Below are 19,407 nucleotides of genomic sequence, written 5' to 3' on the forward strand. Positions count from 1 at the left end.
TATTATTCTACCAATTTCAAATACCTCCTCTATGAAATACAGAATTGGAATAGATAATCTCTTAGGACTGCAAACTCTAACTTGATTTTGTTCAAAATAGGTGGGTTCTTGCTGGAGATAACCAGATGGCTTTATTTATCTCCCAAGAAGTAACAGGTGCTGGCAGTTCAGCAGCTCAGGAAGGTGGAAGGAAAGCTGGCTTTATATACTACCCCATCTTTCTCCATAGTGGAATATTACACCTCCTCCCCAGAAAAAAGCCAAATCATGAGTCCTAATGGATGAGACCTCTCTGTTGCTCGTTAGAAAGGCCCATACCCAGGATTCCAGGAGTCACCACTAAGCTTTCTAAATAGGGAATAAAGCTAGGCCCCCCCTGGGTCTTGCATAAGGGAAGAGATCTGAATATGCCTAAATTTAGGTAAGGTGTGGGAAAACAGAGGCAGGGGGGAGCAGGATTGGACCAGAAAGGCCATAATTTCACTTTATTTGTATTTCCTCCCACACAAAACCATCAAAACAGGAACACAGATGGGCAGGGAAAGGGCTGAAAATGTGTTCAATCTCCATGTTCTCAGGGCTATTCCAGGGAGCACTTGAGGCTGAGTGCCTGTTGGAGTAGCTTCAGATTACTAATTTAATTTCTCGTGCTTTGGCCTGAAGTCTTCACAGATTGATGGCTTGAGCCCTGTATTAATTCTCCTTTGCCCACCTTGATGTAAGGTGGGAAAGCAGACTGAAATGCTCCTCTCTGATGGGCAAGGGGAATCACAGCCCACAGAGCTACTGCACCTTCTGTACTACAGGAGTGGAACCATAAGCTGCTTCCAGACATGGCAGGCAGGGCTAGAGGCCAATGGTGTACGAGCGGCCTGTGGGGTTGTGAATAGCAGAACAGACTGGTGCTGTCACAGCCCACTCATACCACACCTTCTTGGAATTGCTGCATCGCCAGAAACGCACACAGATGGTCTGGCCTTCACGCACCGTAATGGGCTGCTGTAAGAAGCAAGAAAGGGTGTTTCAGGGTGGAACTAATAATTATATGTAGCAATGTACTGAACTGTATGTGGAAATAAAATAAAACATGACATCCCAAACCTCATGAAGTTTATTTGAAGTCTGTCAGAATAACCAGAACTGAAAAATCAGACAGTAAACAAATAATCCAAAATGTGATCAGTGCTGTGAACATGCAGAGGGTGCTATGAAAGTTCCTTTGAAAGGGAACACTAACTTAGTCTAGGAAGTCAGAGAAAGTTATCTGACAAGACTAATCTTTAAGGAGACCTGGAAAATAAGTTAGCTGGGTGAAGAGGGAGGCAAAGAATTTCACAGGCAAAGGAGAAAAATATGAAAGCCTGAGGCAGGAAAGAAGATGGGGTATCAGAGAAACCAAAAGCCAGTCCAGTGGACTGAAGCAATGTAATCAAGGAGACAGTAGCTTGAAAGGCAGGCTAATACCAAATCACACCAAGTCTTTCGAGCAATGCTCAGGATTTTAACCATTATCCTAAGAACAGTGGGAAGGATTTTAAGCAGAAGAGGGATATGATCAGATTTGAGTTATTAAGACTCTCAGTCCAGGTAGAAAATAGTAGAACAGCTAGAGGAGATAAGGAAGCCAGGCAGAAGGCCACTGCAGATACCCCAACATTTACAACTGATATCCAAGCATGTGAGAGCAGTAGGACATGAGTCATAGCCAAGCATCATCCATTACCCAAAGGTGAAGTTATTCCTAAATCTATGGAGTTTTAAAGATGATTCGTACCTTAATGGGGAAGAGGATGGGAAACCATGAGAACATCCCAGGAGAGTGAGTCTCTGGGCGGATACCTATGTGGACAAAATAATGAAAAAACTGAGGTCTCCATGACTGTGCTTTTTGACTAGGTTGAGGAATCTTCTGGATTACTTTGAAACAAATAATCAAAGATCCCCATTCACTGACTCCTGGGCTCCCCATAACACTAAATGAAATGCATATAAGCTACCCAGATTGTACACACTCATACCCCACCATCCACTGCCCCAGACACTCACTCAGAGTGATGTCCTGATAAAGCACAGTCTCAAAGTAGCCTGCAAAGCCATGCAGCACTGTATTCACCTCCACAGGAAACTCCAAGGTACAGTAGCGGTTGTTGTCAATCATAGGATCTGTCAGGGAAGAGTTGTGTGGGTGACAAAGGGCCAGAAGTCCTAGGCAACTTGCTAAAGCATGAACAAGAACAAGGGAAGCCTCAACAGGGCTGACCCAGGACAGCAAGGGAAAAAACCAAGAGGGTGAGCTCTTACCCACCCAGCCAGAGGAGAGACATACAGGAACCCACCTCTGTTGGGATGGCTGAAGGTAAAACAGGGCTGGGGTGCAGAGAGCTGGTGGAAGTTGTGCAGCCTTACCACATAAGGCATCTCAAACTGAGCCTGACCCAAGAGATGGAAAGCAAGAGCTGGAGAAGATAGGTAAGGGATACCTACTTCTTCACTTCAAATATTTTCCCACACCCCCAACTCCTCCACCTCTCCATTTTCTGCAGAGGAATAAAACAATTGGTGCTAATACAGGAAAAGGAAGTACAAAAGAAATGAATCCTCCAGAAGAGGGTGGCTCTTTACCTCAGGGTCACGATCCTTTTCCCGACAGGCTCGCACCTCATTGTACAGCTTAGAAGAGGAGATAGGAGCCAAAAAAGAGGTATACTCCCCAGGGATGCTCACGCCGTCATCTGCAGTACAATAGGGCCACATTAATTCCCAAGGGATGGATATGGTATAGCTGTACTCACTGAAAGCTCAAATTTCACTCATCCAAACAGACCCAGGTAACTCAATGTTGTCACATTCCTAGGCCAACCTGCTCCCAGCTCCTGCTATGGGGGATTCCACTTCCAGGTTAATTTGGAGTCACCCAAGATTAAAACTGGAAGGAACCTAAGTATTCTAATCAAATGCTTAACTTTTGTTAGGTCACAGAGCTCTTTGAGATTCTGACAAAAGCTAAGCCCAAGGTACATATCACAGCACTTGGGAGTCCACAGACCTCAGATTAAAAGTCTGCTCTAGTCCACTCCCTTTATTTTATATATTTATTCTTTCTTAATCATTTCTTATTTTTCAGTTACAGCTGACATATAGATGTGAACACCAATCTTCAGAGAAATTACTTCATTTCCTAAGGGCATTGACCCAAGTCCAACCCTTCTCCCCCTAAAACCCTGTAACCTTCTCCTAGACTGCTGTCTCACCCAACCCCCTCATCCCCCACAGCCTTCCCAGCTGATAATCCAATCCCCTTACTCAGTACACCCAAACCTGGAGGCACCTTTCAAGAAGTGTTGGGCTCCATCCAGGCACTCAGGTGACAGTTCATTATCAGCAAAGGAGCCCAGAAGCTCACTGACAATAATGTCTGCTTTCTCTGGAGCCACCCATTCCCGCATGTCTGATGAGACTACTGTCACCTGGCTTCCCCATTCTTCAAACTGCCAGTTCTCTAACCTAAAACAGAGGTGATACAAGTGAGGACACTAATAAGGAAAACTGGTACTGGGGACAAACTTCTTAGCAAGTGTTGCCACTCACGTCACCACAGCATTAGGGTTCTTCTCCACAGCATACAGCTTTATCCGCCGGTCAGCCTGCTTGGCTGCCCGCAGGGAAGCATTCACCAGGGGACCCCGGCCTGCTCCCAGGACCATCAGCACCCTAGGAAAGAAAGACTTAAGCTGACTCAGCATATAGGAAAGTAGGAACACAAATCTCTGGAATCATGGTGAGGTTACTCACTGAACATTGGTGTCCTTCTCGTCATCTGGCACTCGGTCTAGTAGACATTTGTAGATGGCCTAAGGGGAAGGAGAGAAGACTTCATGGCTATAATCACATCCTCACCTAGGTCATTCTGGCCCTGTGCCTGACCCACTCTGGGACCTACACTGTACCTGCTGGTACTGAGAGTATTTGATGGGGTCCTTTTCAAACACTTCATATGTCTGAGATTCCAAATTGTCCATCAGTGGCTGATGAAAGAGAGGAAACATGCAAAACATGTTAGCCAGTTTCTGGCAAGGACAATGCACCAGAATACCAAAACCTTCCCATCACTGTCTCCTGAGCTCTGGTAGGATTTTAGAACACCTACTCTCAAAAGACAGCTCCCCTCCCCTTCTCAGTGCATTCCAGACCTACCTGGAGTGGGGACTGCAGATAGTCTTCATAGCCCTTGGCAAAGAGTTCATAGGCATTGGGTGGAGGGCGGTTCTGGCTCAAGTATTCCAAGTACTGGAGGTAGGAGCAGAACTCCTTCTCCGAGTGATGGTTGGTGCCTGTGATAATGAACTGCACCTCCAACTGTGAGAGAAATCAGACCATAAGACAAAGCCTCACACCAAGATTCGGGGATATTATTATGGCTTATAGCCAAAGAGTAGTAGCATAAAATAAGGCCCAGGCCAAGAGCTCTCCAAATACCAAAATCAGCATAATACTTCAATGAACTTAACTTATAAATCCCTAAAATGCCATATAAACATTAGCGTGGCTCAAAGGGCCCTATAAATCCTTGCTGTAACTTCTTTTTTTTTTTTTAGAGAGAAAAAAGGAGAAAGCAAGAGAGAGACAGGAATATTGATCTTCTCCACATGTGCCCTGACTTGGGATCGAACTGGCAATCGATCATCTCTCATATGTGCCCCGAATATCGGGATTACTGACAACCACTGTGCTTCAGGATGATGCTCTAACCAACTGAGCCATTTGGCCAGGGCCCTTGCTGTAACTTCTTAAATGAAACCTGCAAAGTTTTCATGAGATCTGGTAAATTCTTAAATGTTTCTGGGGCTCCTACTGCCATTTGCCTTTTTCCCCTCGAGTCCCCTAACTTTGCTAAAATAGTTCTTCAGAAACCAGAGAGGAAAGGAGTCAGTCCCACAGAAGAAAAAGGCATCATACATATGGGAATAAAGTAAAAGGATTAGCTGGAGCACCTTTAAAATCCTACCACCCACCTTGAGCAGCCGGAAGATCAGTCTCTGGTGCATCTTAGAAAGAACAGGAAATCCCTTCTTATTGGTCAGGAAAATGCTGGTGGGGAGAATGGCTGACTTGATGGGCTCCCCAAGCCAACGATCAATGACATGATTAGATGGAAGGTCAGCCCCAATTTCAAGAGCTACACAAGGGAAAAGAAAGACCTGTCAACTATTGCCAGGCAAGAAGCATTTTCTCGTTTTTTTGTGTTAAGATCTGTTTATCCCTTAAAAGCAAGGCAGACTAAGGCACAGAAAAATAGCAAAACTGCCCAGTAGCCAGGTGTACATGACACTCCTGATTTTTTTTTTTTTTTTTAGTAAGTTTATTTATTTATTTATTTATTTATCTTTTCAGGGACAGAGAGAGAGAGTCAGAGAGAGGGATAGACAGGGACAGACAGGAACAGAGAGAGATGAGAAGCATCAATCATCAATTTTTCCTTGCGGCTCCTTAGTTCATTGATTGCTCTCATATGTGCCTTGACCGCGGGCCTTCAGCAGACTGAGCAACCCCTTGCTTGAGCCAGCGACCCTGGGTCTAAGCTGGTGAGCATTTTTTATTTTGCTCAAGCCAGATGAGCCCGTGCTCAAGCTGGCAACCTCGGGGTCTCGAACCTGGGTCCTCAGCATCCCAGTCCAATGCTCTACCACTGCGCCACCGCCTGGTCAGGCGACACTCCTGATTCTTATTCACAGGAGATCAGAGAAGGGATACCTAGCATAGGACCCTGATGGACTTACCTACTGCAATCCTCTTGCTATAATCACACAAGGTCCGGAAATTGTGCCACCTGTCCAAAGTCAAACAGAAAAATACAGCTAAATATATATGGCACACCAATCACCACAGTTCAAGGAGACCATCCTACAGGTTCCACCCTGTAGTTCCCTTCAACATACCCTTTGCCCTGGTACAGTAACAAAAGGAAACATACCACATCCATGTCTTCTCTTCTCCACTGTATTCCTCTGTGTGTGCAGTTGGTGCATTCTCAATTATATCATCTCTAAGGTCCTCTGGTGCCACCAAGGGTACTCGCATCCAGAACTGTACATGGACAAGCACTCTCTTTAGAACCCATTGGGTCAAGAAAGCTTCCCTCAATTAAAAGACTTTGATCTAGCCTGACCAGTTGTGATGTAGTGGATAGCGTCGACCTGGGACGCTGAGGTCCCAGGTTCAAAACCCCAAGGTCACCAGCTTAAACACAGGCTCGCCAGCTTGAGTGTGGGATCATCAACATGATCCCATGGTCGCTGGATGGTTTGAGTTCAAAGTCTCTGGCTTAAGCCCCTGTCAAGGCACGAAGCAATCAATGAACAACTAAAGTAACACAACTGCAAGTTGACACTTCTCATCTCTCCCTCTCTCTTGCTAAAGAAATAAAAATTGAAAAAACAAAAGACCTTGATGGAGAGCTCAAATTAATCCCTTCATATGCTTTTCCCAAATTTGTGATTATTTACACATGTATCTAATGCATATCTTTAGGTAAATACCTGTGTTGGTCTTTATTTCAACTATAAATTTTTGGAGATAATTGTATATTCCTTTTTTTTTTTTTAATTTTTCATTTATTGATTTTAAAGGATAGAGAGAGAAAGGTGGGAGGAGGAGCTGGAAGTATCAACTCATAGTACTTACTTCTTATATGTGCCTTGACCGGCAAGCCCAGGGTTTCAAACCCTCGCCCTCAGCATTCCAGGCCAAGACTTTATCCACCGCACCACCATAGGTCAGGCTATTCTTTATCTTTACTTTTTTTTTTTTACAGAGACAGAAAGAGAGTCAGAGAGAGGGATAGACAGGGATAGACAGACAGGAATGGAGAGATGAGAGGCATCAATCATTAGTTTTTCGTTGCATATTGCGACACCTTAGTTGTTCATTGATTGCTTTCTCATATGTGCCTTGACCGTGGGGCTACAACAGACCGAGTAACCCCTTGCTCAAGCCAGCAACCTTGGGCACAAGCTGGTTAGCTTTTGCTCAAACCAGATGAGCCCTCGCTCAAGCTGGCGACCTCGGGGTCTTGAACCTGGGTCTTCCGCATCCCAGTCCAACGCTCTATCCACTGCACCACCGCCAGGTCAGGCTATTCTTTATCTTTAATAAATCTCTGCTCACCACTTTCAGATATGGGAAGGCAGTACTGACCTTACAGTTCTACCAAATGCACCCTTTACTGAATGTCTAGGAACAAGAAGGTATGAACCACACCTGGACTACCATAATATGCAGCAGGAAAGAAAGCCCTCAGCCATACCATGGAGGAGTGATGGCCAGTGTGGATGTGGTTGGTCAAAACTCTGGCCAGGTTTGTGTTATCTTCTTGATTTAGGGGCAGCAAGAAAGCTGGAAGACCCAAATATGCTCCAAAATTTAGCTCCTGTAACATGGCCTGGAATGGAGATCAAGAGGAAAAGATCAAGAGCTAGCAACCCAAATAGCTTTAATTGAATTATATCAGAGTTACAGAGTTATGGGGGGAAAACTGCTCTCCCCACTCAGCTTGGTTAGAGACCTGATCTTTAGAAAGATGCAATGAAAAAGACAAAAAGTCTTACCGCCTCCGAGTTCCTGCGGATCTTCTCCACTTTTGAGTCTGGACGAATCCATGGAGAAAGCTTTCCCACAATTAGTGTATTCCAGTCTGCACTCCCCCACCCAAGAAAAACAAAGATTGAATGAGGTTAGGCACTTCACTCATTCAACTTCTAGTTCTTAACAGGAAGTAAGAGTAGAAATGAAAGAAAATGACTTTTTCTATCACAGATCTGGGATAGCCTGATGCAGATTAGGAAACTAAGGCTTTAAGCAGGTAAGCAAAGAGAAAACAGTTTTCTACATATAAAGAGTTATCTATATCCCAGGGACTAATCAATATATCTAAGCCAGGAAAGGAGAATGAGGGCACTGATAAAGCAGAAATTGTTACTGCCTCTAATAAGTAAGGGGTGTATGGGATGGTCCCTACCCCTTCCTGACAGCAGTAGGTCTGATCGTGTCTGGGGGCCCGGTCGATTCTTAGCAGGTTCCTGAGTGAATTCCCTCTTGAAACGCGGGTGGAAGACAGGCATGCAGAGGAAATCAAACCTACAACCGCGACAGACCCAGAGTCGTCATGTCAAGAGCAGCAGTGCCCAGAGATCCAAGCAACTGTATTAGGCTATCTGGATTCTGCACAACCTTCTCGGCTGCCACCATCAGTCAACCGACTGGACAGCTGAGTTCAGCCCACCTTGGGGCATATCATCTCCGCTGCACTGTGCCTCAATTTCTCCACAAAACACAGCCATGTAAAAGATGAGTAAGGAAAAAGGTGAAAATCCACACCAAGTGAATTTTCTACTCTGGTGTCATTGGTTTTCCAAGACTGTCACATCCAGATCTGCCCCAGTACTGCTCATGCCTCCCCCTTAAAGGTTTACCTCTTCCCTCCTTAGCCCCCTAAAACTACCTCCCTTTTTCAGACAACAATCTCGCTCTCCGGGGCCCTGGAGATCGGTTCTCCCCTTTTTTGAGTTTGCATGACAATTGCCCCGACTTTTGGGCTCAGTGACCACACGCCCCCACTAAGATTTTCCTACCGCTCCAGGGCCCGAGCCTTCTCCTCACAACGTGTACTGGTTTCTGGTCCCCACTATCTTACTCCGGCTCCCCCCTCACCCCTGCCTTTCGGGGATGACTAGTCTACCACTCTCCGTCCTCGAGTTCGGACCCTAGATTCTGCCCGCAGAGGTCCGGGCCCTCACCCCTGCTTGGCCACAGCCCCCAATGTGTCAGCTATTTCGGGGACGCAATTCAGGTCCCTGCCGCTGGACACGCGGCTCCCACCACCAGCTCCAACCGTCATCGCCGCCATCTTTCTTCGCCCTGTCCACGCCGGGATTCCTTAATACTAGCAACCAATCACAAAGCCGGGGAGAGAAGGCCCCCCCCTCGGAAGGCGGGACGAGTCTCCGTAACAACCAGAGCGTCTTTCCCGGCTCGGGTGGCCCTTCCTGCCAATCGCGGGCTGTACAGTGACGTACGATGTGGCTCCGGAAGCCTAACCAATCGTAGGGTCTGGTTCTTGACGAGCTTCAATCTCCCATAATGCTTTATATATTCGCAAAATTTTGTTGAGACTACACGTCCCATGAAACCCTGCAATATAAGTTTGAAGTGCCACCACTGAAGGGCCTTCCGTCGTCTCAGGGCCAGTGGCGCAATGGATAACGCGTCTGACTACGGATCAGAAGATTCCAGGTTCGACTCCTGGCTGGCTCGGCGAGATGAGCAGGAACATGTTTTTATTGCATGGAATATGGCCATAAGTCTCCTTTTCTCTTCTTACACTACTCACTATTTAAAGTTTCCTCGCTGATACCGTGATTTTCTGGTCTTAATTTGATTGAGTTCTACAGCCATCTTATGTCAGTTTTTCCCGTAACCGAATTCAAAGGTGGTACTTGTGTCACTACTTAGGTTCATCTGCACCCTGAGAAAATTGGGTTAATGGCTGGTACTCTTAAAGTAGACTTTTTATGAACTTTAATATATTATGTTTGTAAATAGATTGTGGCAATTCAGCCACTAGTTTCTCGTGATTCTATATCTCAAACACATAATGTAAATAAACATCTAAACACACGCGAAGATAGAAAAAAATTTCGTGGTGAACAATTAAAGAGGAGTCATGATCTGCTTGGCCGAGGCCTGAGAGAATTTCTACATTTTTCTTGGTCAATACCTGATAGAAGGATGGAAAAGAAGGAAAGGAATGAAGGAAAGACATCGGGAAGAGAAAGGGAACACCTGAAGGCAGGAGGCCGAGAGGAGCAGCAGGGATGGAAAGGAGAACACAGTACAAAAGGCCCTAAGCAGGAGGCACTGACAGAACTTAGGGACCGACTGGCAGAGACGTGAGAGAGAATTCTGGGGGTTCTGACCCTCTGTGAGACAAGAGTAATGAGAGAAACTGTTCAGGGAGAATCAGGGTTTGGGTTTGGTAATGCTGAATTGTACGCCCAGGGGGCGCTGTATAATAGAGAGTTGGATGAACCAGACAAGATTTGGAAGTCGCCAGAAGAGAGGTAGTGACTCAAGTCACGAGACGGAATGAATCCACCATCGCCCATGGGAGACACATTACTGGGAAACACGGGAAGAGTGTGGGTATTGTAAACAATAAGGACCCCTCGGTACAATGTAAAGTGTCCAAAAAGGGTGAAGGTCCAAAATCCAAGGAACTAAGAAAATGCCTATGAAGCCAAAAGGGGTTGCAGATGTTTTTGTCCCATCTTAGTCTTTGATTCCTGCAAGTGATATTATTATTATTATTTCTTTATTCCTCAGAACAGGTTTAGACTTACAGGAAAATTGAGCATAAACTACAGCGAGTTCCTATATGCCTCCCCATATCTTTCTCTATTATTAACATCTTAACATGAGCATAGTACAGTTATAACAACTCATGTACCAATATTGAAAACATTATTAAGTAAAGTACATAGTTTTTTCAGGTTTCCTTGATTTTTACCTAATATCCTTTCTGTTCCAAGATCCCATCCAGATACCATATCACATATAGTTGTCATGTCTCCATAAGCTCCTCCGGCTGTGACAGTTTCCCAGTTGTTCCTTGTTTTTGATTACTTTAAGGAGTACTGGTCAGATATACTGTAGGATGCTCCTCTATTTGGAATTTTTCTAATGGTTTTCTCATGATTAGACTGGGATTATGGGTTTGGGGGATGAAGATCAAGGGATAAAGTGCCATTTTCAATCACATCATACCAGGAGTACATAATATCAATAAAATTTATGACTTGATACTGACCTTTCTCACTTGGGAGAAGTACTAGAATTATACTCCCCTCTTCCCCCTTCCATCTATGTTCTTTGGAAGGAAGTCACTATGCCCATCCCACACTTAAGGAGTGGAAAATTACAAAAAAAAACAAACATCTTTGGGGTGGAGTGTCTGCAATATTGATTTGGATTCTTCCCTGCAGATCTTATGAGTAGGTGGTTGCCCACAGGAAGTGAGTGAGTGCTCCATTGACATTTTAAGAGGTAAAAAAGAGTTGTTGAGGGTGCTGGCTTGTTCTCTGCCCCAGCTGTGACCAACCAAACTCTGCATTCACAGAAGTCTTAGTAGATGTTGTTTCTTCAGAAGCTAATTATCTGAGTTGTAGACCATCTGTGCTCCTGGCATCTTCCTTCTCATGTCAAGCTGGCTTCTCTGTTTGTTGTTAACTAACCCATCCATGGGTGAGGGGGAGAGAGAGAAATCTGTAAAACAGTAATGTCTGCTTTGCTGTCAGTTAAAATAATTTTCAAAAGGATTTGTGTAAAAAGAACCTAGAATTTATGACTGTCCTTGAAGTAAGTTTAGATGTGCAGAATATCATTTGTCTGTTATGTCTTTGTTTTTGTTTTTCATTCAAGATGGCCTCAGTTATATGGCAAGCATAATGCTGAACAGTACCCAGTAATTCCATACCACATTGCTTCCCACCTTTCCTTTAGTACTTTCCTGTGTCTTAAAAAAACAGTATGTACTGTGGGTCTCCCTATATGAGCTGTAGAGAAGCAGAAGAAACGTACTGATAAAGAAATAGAGAACCTTGTAAAGGATACTTCCTAGGCATAAAAGCAAAGCTAGTGAAGTCTGTCCATGCTTGGCTTCATCTGCTCTACCCTCTATGCTGAACGTTTGTGCTCAGAAGCATGTGAATCACTGCTTTACACTTACACTGGGTGTAGGCCTTGGCTGGGATGAAGATAGGAGATGGTAGAACAAAAGGGAAAATACTGTGGAAAAGAAATAATGTTACATACTTTCTCCAACAGGAACCAGTTACCAACAGGCCAGAGCAGTGGAAACTGTTCAATAAGGGAAGGTGTACCCACTCCCAGTTCTTCCTCCAATTGGCCTGCCAGCATTCCTCACCTTCAGGCCCAGTTCTTCTACCTGATCTTATTCTTTGTTTTTTTCTTCCTTTTTTCTTTATTAAGTGAGAAGTGGGAGGCCAGGAGGCAAGGAGGTAGAGACAGACTCCTGCATGTGCCTCAACTGGGATCCATCCTGGCAGGCCCCCCACAGGGCGATGCTCTGCCCATCTGGGGTTGCTGCTCTGTTGCTCTGCAACTGAACTATTTCAGCGCTTGAGGCAAGGCTATGGAGCCATCATCAGCACCTGAGGCCAAATTGCTCGAACTACTCAAGCCATGGCTGTGGGAGAGTGGGGAGAGAGAGAGAGAAGGAAGAGGGAAAGGGTGGAGGAGCAGATGATTGCTTCTTCTGTGTGCCCTGACCGGGAATCAAACTGGAACTTCTATACACTGGGCCAATGCTCTACTGCTGAGCCAACCTGCCAGGGCCTTTCTCCCTTTTTATTGAATTTATTGAGGTGACACTGGTTAACAAAATTATACAGGTTTCAGGTACACAATTCTACAACACATCTTACCCGATCTTATTTTTATGTCCTTGTGTAAACCACCTCCAGCCCATTGTAAACTCATCTTTTCTTGTGCTGCCCTCCTCCCTCAGCACTTAGCTCCCTCCCCGGGATCACCTTCACTCGCCTCTGTGCCTGCTCAGCCAGCCACACTCTTCAACACCAAAATAATGGCTCCTTTGACCCTCCTACTGCTCCAGACTGCTGCTTCACAATCAAGGCTGTCCTCCATCCACAAAAGTGGCGGAGTTACTGAGGCAAAATAATTTGTATTCTCTTCCTTGTCATCTTTTAAAATACAGGATTTATCTGTCAAACAAATTGAAAGTAGAAATTGTTTTGGAACATAGAAAAAGATGGAAAACTACCCAATTTGTTTATGAAGTCAGAATATACCTACTATCAAAACCTATCAGAAATAGCGCCCCTCACAATACACAAAAAATCTATAGATCAATCTCACTTATGAATATACATGCAAAATCCTAAAATATTTAAGGTTAACATATAAAATTCAACAGTATATTAACATAATTATATACCTCAACCAGTTAGGGTTTATTCCAGGAATTAACACAAAGTTAGATATTAGAAAATTTCTTTATGTAGGAGGTCAAAATTAACCAAACAAGAAAAACATTTAATCATTTCTAATAGCCACTAAAGAGAACATGGTTTTCTATAAATATTCTCCTTTTTTTTTTTTTTTTTTTTTGACAGAGTCAGAGAGAGGGATAGACAGGTACAGAGAGAGATGAGAAGCATCAATCATTAGTTTTTCATTGCACGTTGCAACACCTTAGTTGTTCATTGATTGCTTTCTCATATGTGCCTTGACCGTGGGCCTCAGCAGACCGAGTAACCTCTTGCTAGAGCCAGCGACCTTGGGTTCAAGCTGGTGGGCTTTTTTTTGCCTCAAACCAGATGCGCCCGCGCTCAAGCTGGCGACCTCGGGGTCTCGAACCTGGGTCCTCTGCATCCCAGTCCAACACTCTATCCACTGCGCCACTGCCTGGTCAGGCATATTCTCCTTTTTTTGTGTGACAGAGACAGAGGGAGGGACAGACTGAAAGGGAGAGAGATGAGAAGCATCAATTCTTTGTTGCAACACCTTAGTCATTCATTGATTGCTTTCTCATACGTGCCTTAACTGGGGGGCCTACAGAAGAGCGAGTGACCCCTTGCTTAAGCCAAGGGGCCTTGGGCTCAAGACAGCAACCATGAGGTCATGTCTATGATCCCATGCTCAAGCCAGCACCTCGGGGTTTTGAACCTGGGTCCTCTGCGACCCAGTTCAACAGTCTATCCACTGTGCCACTGCCTGGTCAGGCTCTATAAATATTCTTAAGTCTTGATATTCTTCATATATAAATACATATATATATGTCAGGTTATGTAAAGATAAAATAAAATAAGACTCATCACTGTATTTAATATTATTTTGAAAAACCCAATATAATAAGACTGGAAATTTAAAAAGAGGGGATTTTAACTTTTGGAAAAAGAGGCAAATTTATCATTGTTTGCAGATGATATCTTGTATACATAGAAAATTCATGAAAATCAATTCTAAAATAATGAGAATTAATAACAGAATTCAGAGATGTCACTTGATACAAGACAAATATAAAACATTTGTAGACTTCTTATATACTAAAAATAACCAATTAAAAGACATAATTAATTTTAAAAAACCAATAACATGATCATGGCTCATTTGCCAGATGCCCTGTTCATCCATCTACTAACCATGTGAACCTAATCCTTCTAGCCACAAAATGGGAATGTAAATCTCATAGAGCTGTTTGAGGATTAAATTAGTTAATATGGTAAAGCACCTACCTTGCACTTAACTATCAATATATATATGCCTTATCTACTGTATTAGAATTTTCTTCATTCACAGTGGTTACAGTAAGACCACGCTAAAACACTTAGCTGAAAAAAACAAACAAAAAGAAAACACTTCGCTGTAACCTTATTGAAAAATGTGAGGAACCTGTATAAAGACAGTTAAAAAATTTTGCTGAGAGATAAAATGAAAGATGAAAAACAATGTATTTTATGAAGATATTGATTCTTACCCAATTAATTTCTCACTTTTACAACATTCAATCACAATTCTAGTGGATTAGAATCAAAATTCTAATTCTTTTGTTATTTATTTATTTATTTAAGTGAGAGGAGAGGAGATAGGCTCCAACTGGGATCCACCAGGCAACCCCCGCCTGGGGCCAATGCTCAAATCAACAAAGCTATCTTCAGCACCTGAGGCCCACACTCGGACCAGCTGAGCCACTGGCTGCAGAGCAGAAGAGAGAGAAGGGGAAGAGGAAAGGGGAAAGCAGATGGTCCCTTCTTATGTGTGCCCTGACTGGGGATTGAACCTGGGACAATCGTACACTGGGCCAATGCTCTATCCACTGAGCCAACCGGCCAGGGCTGAATTATTTGATAAAATTATTCTACCATTCATCTGTAATAAAAAGCAGACAAGAAAAGCTAAGAAAATTTTTAAAAAGAGGAAAAGGGAGAAGAAATTTGCTCTTTATATTAAGCCCTTTACCTCAAACTCTTTATGAAAATAAACAATTTATAAATAAATAAAGGGCTACAATGCGCAGTTGGTACAAGAATAGACAGAATAAAAGAGCTAAACCAACAGCCCAGAAACAAACCAGTTGTATATGTATAGGTATGTGATTAAATATATGAAATTATTTATTTTTAATTTTATTTTTTTTAGTGAGAGAGAGACAGATAGGAAGGAAGAAAGATAAGAAGCACCAACTAGTCTGACCAGGTGGTGGCGCAGTAGATAGAGCATTGGCCTGAGATGTGGAGGACCCAGGTTCGAGACCCGGAGGTCGCCAGCTTGAACGTGTGCTCATCTGGCTTAAGCAAAAAAGCTCACCAGCTTGGACCCAAGGTCTCTGGCTCGAGCAAGAAGTTACTCGGTCTGCTGAAGGCCCACGGTTAAGGCACATATGAGAAAGCAATCAATGAACAACTAAAGTGTCGCAACGAAAAACTGATGATTGATGCTTCTCATCTCTCTCCATTCCTGTCTATCCCTGTCTTTCTCTCTCTCTGACTCTCTCTCTGTTCCTGTAAAAAAAAAAAAGAAGAAGAAGAAGAAGAAGCACCAACTCATAGTTGTTCATTGATTGCTTCTTGTATGTGCCTTGCCCTGGGGGGCAGGGGCTTCAGCTCAGCCAGTGACCCCAGTGCTCAAGCTGGTGAGCCTGCCCTCAAGCCAGAGAATTTCGGTGCACAAGTGGGCAATCTTGGGGCTTGAAGCTGGGACCTCAGTGTCTCAGGTTGATGGTTTATCCACTGTGCCACCAGTGGTCAGGCTAATTAAATTTATGAATTTAATTTAATAATAACAGCTAACATTTATTGGGCCCTTATTTTGTGTCAGTTTCTATGAAAAGCACTTTACATTCACAAGAACCCTGTGAGGTAGGACATGTTATTCATCTATTGGTGAAGGAACTAAGTCTTAGAGAGGTTAAATGACTTGCTACCCACCCTACACAGGGATTTAGGTGAGGTCAACACACTTAAGTCAACTGACCCCAGAGCCTTTGATCTTAACCTTAAGATATACTATCTATAATTTCCCTTCTAGAAAGCTACTTTGACAATCTTCACAAATGAGAACAAAGATTAATTAAGAGAAATGCTTAGTCTAGCATTTTTTTTATGATTACAAAATTGTAAAACAAGTTAGATATTCAACAGGGACATGATTAAATATATCATCCATGCAATGAAATCTTAAGCAGCCAGCAAAATCAATGTTGTCAGAGAAAATTTAGTAATGTAGAGAAATGTTCATGATATGCCATTAAGTGATGCAGATCACAAATTGTACATACAAAATAACCTCAATATGTGGAAAAAAATAGTATTTCCCTGGTTTTTTAATTTAATTTAATTTTTTTTATTTTTGTATTTTTCTGAAGCTGGAAACGGGGAGGCAGTCAGACAAACTCCCGCATGCACCCGACCGAGATCCACCCAGCATGCCCACCAGGGGGCAATGCTCTGCCCATCCAGGGCCTCGCTCTGTTGCTACCAGAGCCACTTTAGTGCCTGGGGCAGAGGCCAAGGAGCCATCCCCAGCGCTCGGGCCATCTTTGCTCCAATGGAGCCTTGGCTGCGGGAGGGGAAGAGAGAGACAGAGAGGAAGGAGAGGGGGAGGGGTGGAGAAGCAGATGGGCGCCTCTCCTGTGTGCCCTGGCCGGGAATCGAACCGGGACTTCCACACGCCAGGCCGACGCTCTACCACTGAGTCAACTGGCCAGGGCCATTTCCCTGGTTTTTTATAATCATCTTTATATTATGTGGGGAAAAAATTTAATGTGTATAAAAGATGTCATCTCTGCTTTCTTACATCTTTTTTTTTTTTTTTGAGTGCAAGCACGAGAGAGAGGAGAGAGAGATGAGAAGCATCAACCTGTAGTTGTGTCACTTGAGCTGTTCATTGATTATTTCTCATATGTGCCTTGATGGGAGGGGCAGGGGAGGTGCTCCAGCCAAGCTAGTGACCCCTTGCTCAAGCCAGCAACCTTGGGCTCAAGCCAGTGACTCCGCTAGGACCCCTCGCTCAAACTGATGAGCCCATGCTCAAGTCAACGACCTTGGAAACTGGGACTTCTGCATCCCAAGTCGATGCTCTATCCACTGCACCATCACCAGTCAGACATACTTCCTTTTCTTTTGAAGATCTAACCAAGGCTCCCCTCCTCTGTAGGCTCCTGTCATTGTCCAATCTTCAGCAGTCACTCTTCCCTCATAGCAATAAGTAATAATCCTCCTAGGTGGACTAATATTTATGAAGCACTAACATATGCCAGGCACTTTAAATCTGTTATCTCACATAATCCTTAGGACATAACCTTGTGGGTAGGAATTTTTTTTTTCTGAAGTTGGAAACAGGAAGGCAGTCAGACAGACTCCCGCATGTGCTGGACGAGATCCACCTGGCATGCCACCAGGGGGCAATGCTCTGCCCATCTGGGGCATCACTGTTGCAACCAGAGCCATTCCAGCGCCTGAGGCAGAGGCCACAGAGCCATCTTCAGCGCCCGTGCCAACTTTGCTCCAATGGAGCCTTGGCTGCAGGAGAGAAAGAGAGAGACAGAGAGGAAGGAGAGGGGGAGGGGTGGAGAAGCAGATGGGCGCTTCTCCTGTGTGCCCTGGCCGGGAATCGAACCTGGGACTCCTGCACGCCAGGCCGATGCTCTACCACTGAGCCAACCGGCCAGGGCTGTGGGTAGGAATTTTTAATATACCCATTTTGTAGATGATAAAACTGAGGTTAAGGGTCTTGAACAAAGTTATGTTTCAATTAAATGGAACAGCCAGAGTAAGAATACAGATCTTCTAATTCCCAACACACTGCGTTTTCTTTTACATTGTTTTCCAAAGTGTGGTCCAAGAACCTTAGGGGCTCCCTAAGACTCTTTTTAAGTCCGTGTGAGGACAGGTTTTCTTTTTCTTTTTTGTTTTCTTAAATGTTTATTTTATTGATTTTAAACAGAGAGGAAGGGAGAGAGGTAAAGAGAGACAGGAACATTGATCTGCTCCTGTATGTTCCCTGACTGGGAATCATAGCAGCAACCTCTGTGCTTTTAGACAATGCTCTAACCAACTGAGCTATCAGGCCAGGGCAAGATTTTCTTTATTTAACCAAAGTCACATATCACCACAGAAATCAGATAGGAGAATTCAGTTGTCTTCTATTAAGCCAGATATAAAGGAAATTTGCAAAAATATAAAACAGCCTGACCAGGCGGTGATGCAGTGGGTAGAGCACTGGACTGGGACTCAGAGAACCCAGGTTCAAAACCCCGAGGTCGCCAGCTTGAGCGAGGACTCATTGACTCGTCTGATTTGAGCAAGGCTCACCAGCTTGAATCCAAGGTCACTGGCCTGAGCAAGGAGTCACTTGCTCTGCTGTAGCCCCCCTGATCAAGGCATATATGAGAAAGCAATCAATGAACAATTAAGGTGCCGCAGCAAAGAATTGATGCTTCTCATCTCTCTCCCTTCCTGTCTGTCTGTCCCTCTCTCTGACTATCTGTCACACACACACACACACACACACACACACACACACAAATATATATATATGACATATACATATATATAAACATATATGACATATACATACATTTATATATATAAAACAATGTCATCCTTCTCATTATATTTTTTTGTTTTGGAAAATATTTTTTATTAAAATGTCTTATTTATGTTAACATGCAATGGGCTTATGTTTTTAAATGAATTAATAGGCAACTACTTTAATATTTTCTTAATTTTAATATTTTTGATTGGGAAATTTTGTGTTTTTTTTTTCTTTATTGAGAGAAAGACAGGAAGGGAGAGAGATGAGAAGCATCAACTCATAGTTGCAGTGCCTTAGTTGTTCATTGATTGCGTTCTCATACTACCTTGGTGGTGGGGGGTGCTCCAACTGAGCCAGCGACCCCTTGCTGAAGCCAGAGACCTTGAGCTCAAGCTGGTGACCCCGCATTCAAGCTGGTGCACCCACATTCAAGCCAGAGACCTGGGGTTTTGAACCTGGGTCTTCAGCCTCCCAGGTTGACGCTCCACCCACTGTGCTACTGCTGGGTCAGGAACAATGTTTATTTTTGTAGTTGATTATAAAAACGGCATTTGTTGGGTGTCTAGCTGCTTTTGTATTTAGATTTAAAATCAGCTGTCTTTTCTCAATATGTATTGCATTGTCAGAAGCAACAGCACATTATTTTTGACCTGGGTCCTCAGCATCCTAGGCAATGCTCTATCTATCCACTGTGCCACTGCCTGGTCAGGCAGAGAATATATTTAGTTTATTAAATACTGTGAATGTCTGAAGTATCTGATATATTATTTCAATATA

At 43.8% G+C, this 19,407-nt stretch overlaps 1 protein-coding gene and 1 non-coding gene across 2 annotated transcripts; one reads left to right on the forward strand and one right to left on the reverse strand.

The window, feature by feature from the left end:
• Positions 1 to 458: 458 nt before the first annotated feature.
• Positions 459 to 8,926, reverse strand: PRMT5 (protein arginine methyltransferase 5). Its single transcript, XM_066342590.1, has 17 exons — positions 8,793 to 8,926; positions 8,015 to 8,133; positions 7,605 to 7,690; positions 7,304 to 7,438; positions 5,972 to 6,084; positions 5,778 to 5,827; positions 5,013 to 5,176; positions 4,195 to 4,356; positions 3,948 to 4,025; positions 3,793 to 3,851; positions 3,589 to 3,711; positions 3,329 to 3,504; positions 2,623 to 2,732; positions 2,337 to 2,430; positions 2,047 to 2,163; positions 1,775 to 1,839; positions 459 to 999 (listed from the first exon to the last, which is right to left on the reverse strand). Exons 1-17 carry the CDS (start codon positions 8,900 to 8,902, stop codon positions 847 to 849), a joined length of 1,914 nt encoding a protein of 637 aa, XP_066198687.1. The 5' UTR covers positions 8,903 to 8,926; the 3' UTR covers positions 459 to 846.
• A 310-nt stretch (positions 8,927 to 9,236) lies between these two features.
• TRNAR-ACG (transfer RNA arginine (anticodon ACG)) lies at positions 9,237 to 9,309 on the forward strand. Its single transcript has one exon. It is a non-coding gene; the product is annotated as a tRNA-Arg (tRNA).
• Positions 9,310 to 19,407: the final 10,098 nt, after the last annotated feature.

This window comes from Saccopteryx leptura, chromosome 6 (assembly GCF_036850995.1).
Source record: "Saccopteryx leptura isolate mSacLep1 chromosome 6, mSacLep1_pri_phased_curated, whole genome shotgun sequence".
Classification (NCBI taxonomy): Eukaryota; Metazoa; Chordata; class Mammalia; order Chiroptera; family Emballonuridae; genus Saccopteryx; species Saccopteryx leptura.

What these genes read in the sequence shown, in the direction of transcription:
- PRMT5 (XM_066342590.1), bottom strand. Translation starts at nt 8,902, where the DNA reads ATGGCGGCGATGACGGTTGGAGCTGGTGGTGGGAGCCGCGTGTCCAGC. An exon ending in GGGGCTGTGGCCAAGCAGGG is followed by an intron (nt 8,134 to 8,792) that starts GTGAGGGCCCGG and finishes TCGCGGTTGTAG; the next exon opens with GTTTGATTTCCTCTGCATGC. An exon ending in TTATCAGGACATCACTCTGA is followed by an intron (nt 1,840 to 2,046) that starts GTGAGTGTCTGG and finishes TTGTCCACATAG; the next exon opens with GTATCCGCCCAGAGACTCAC.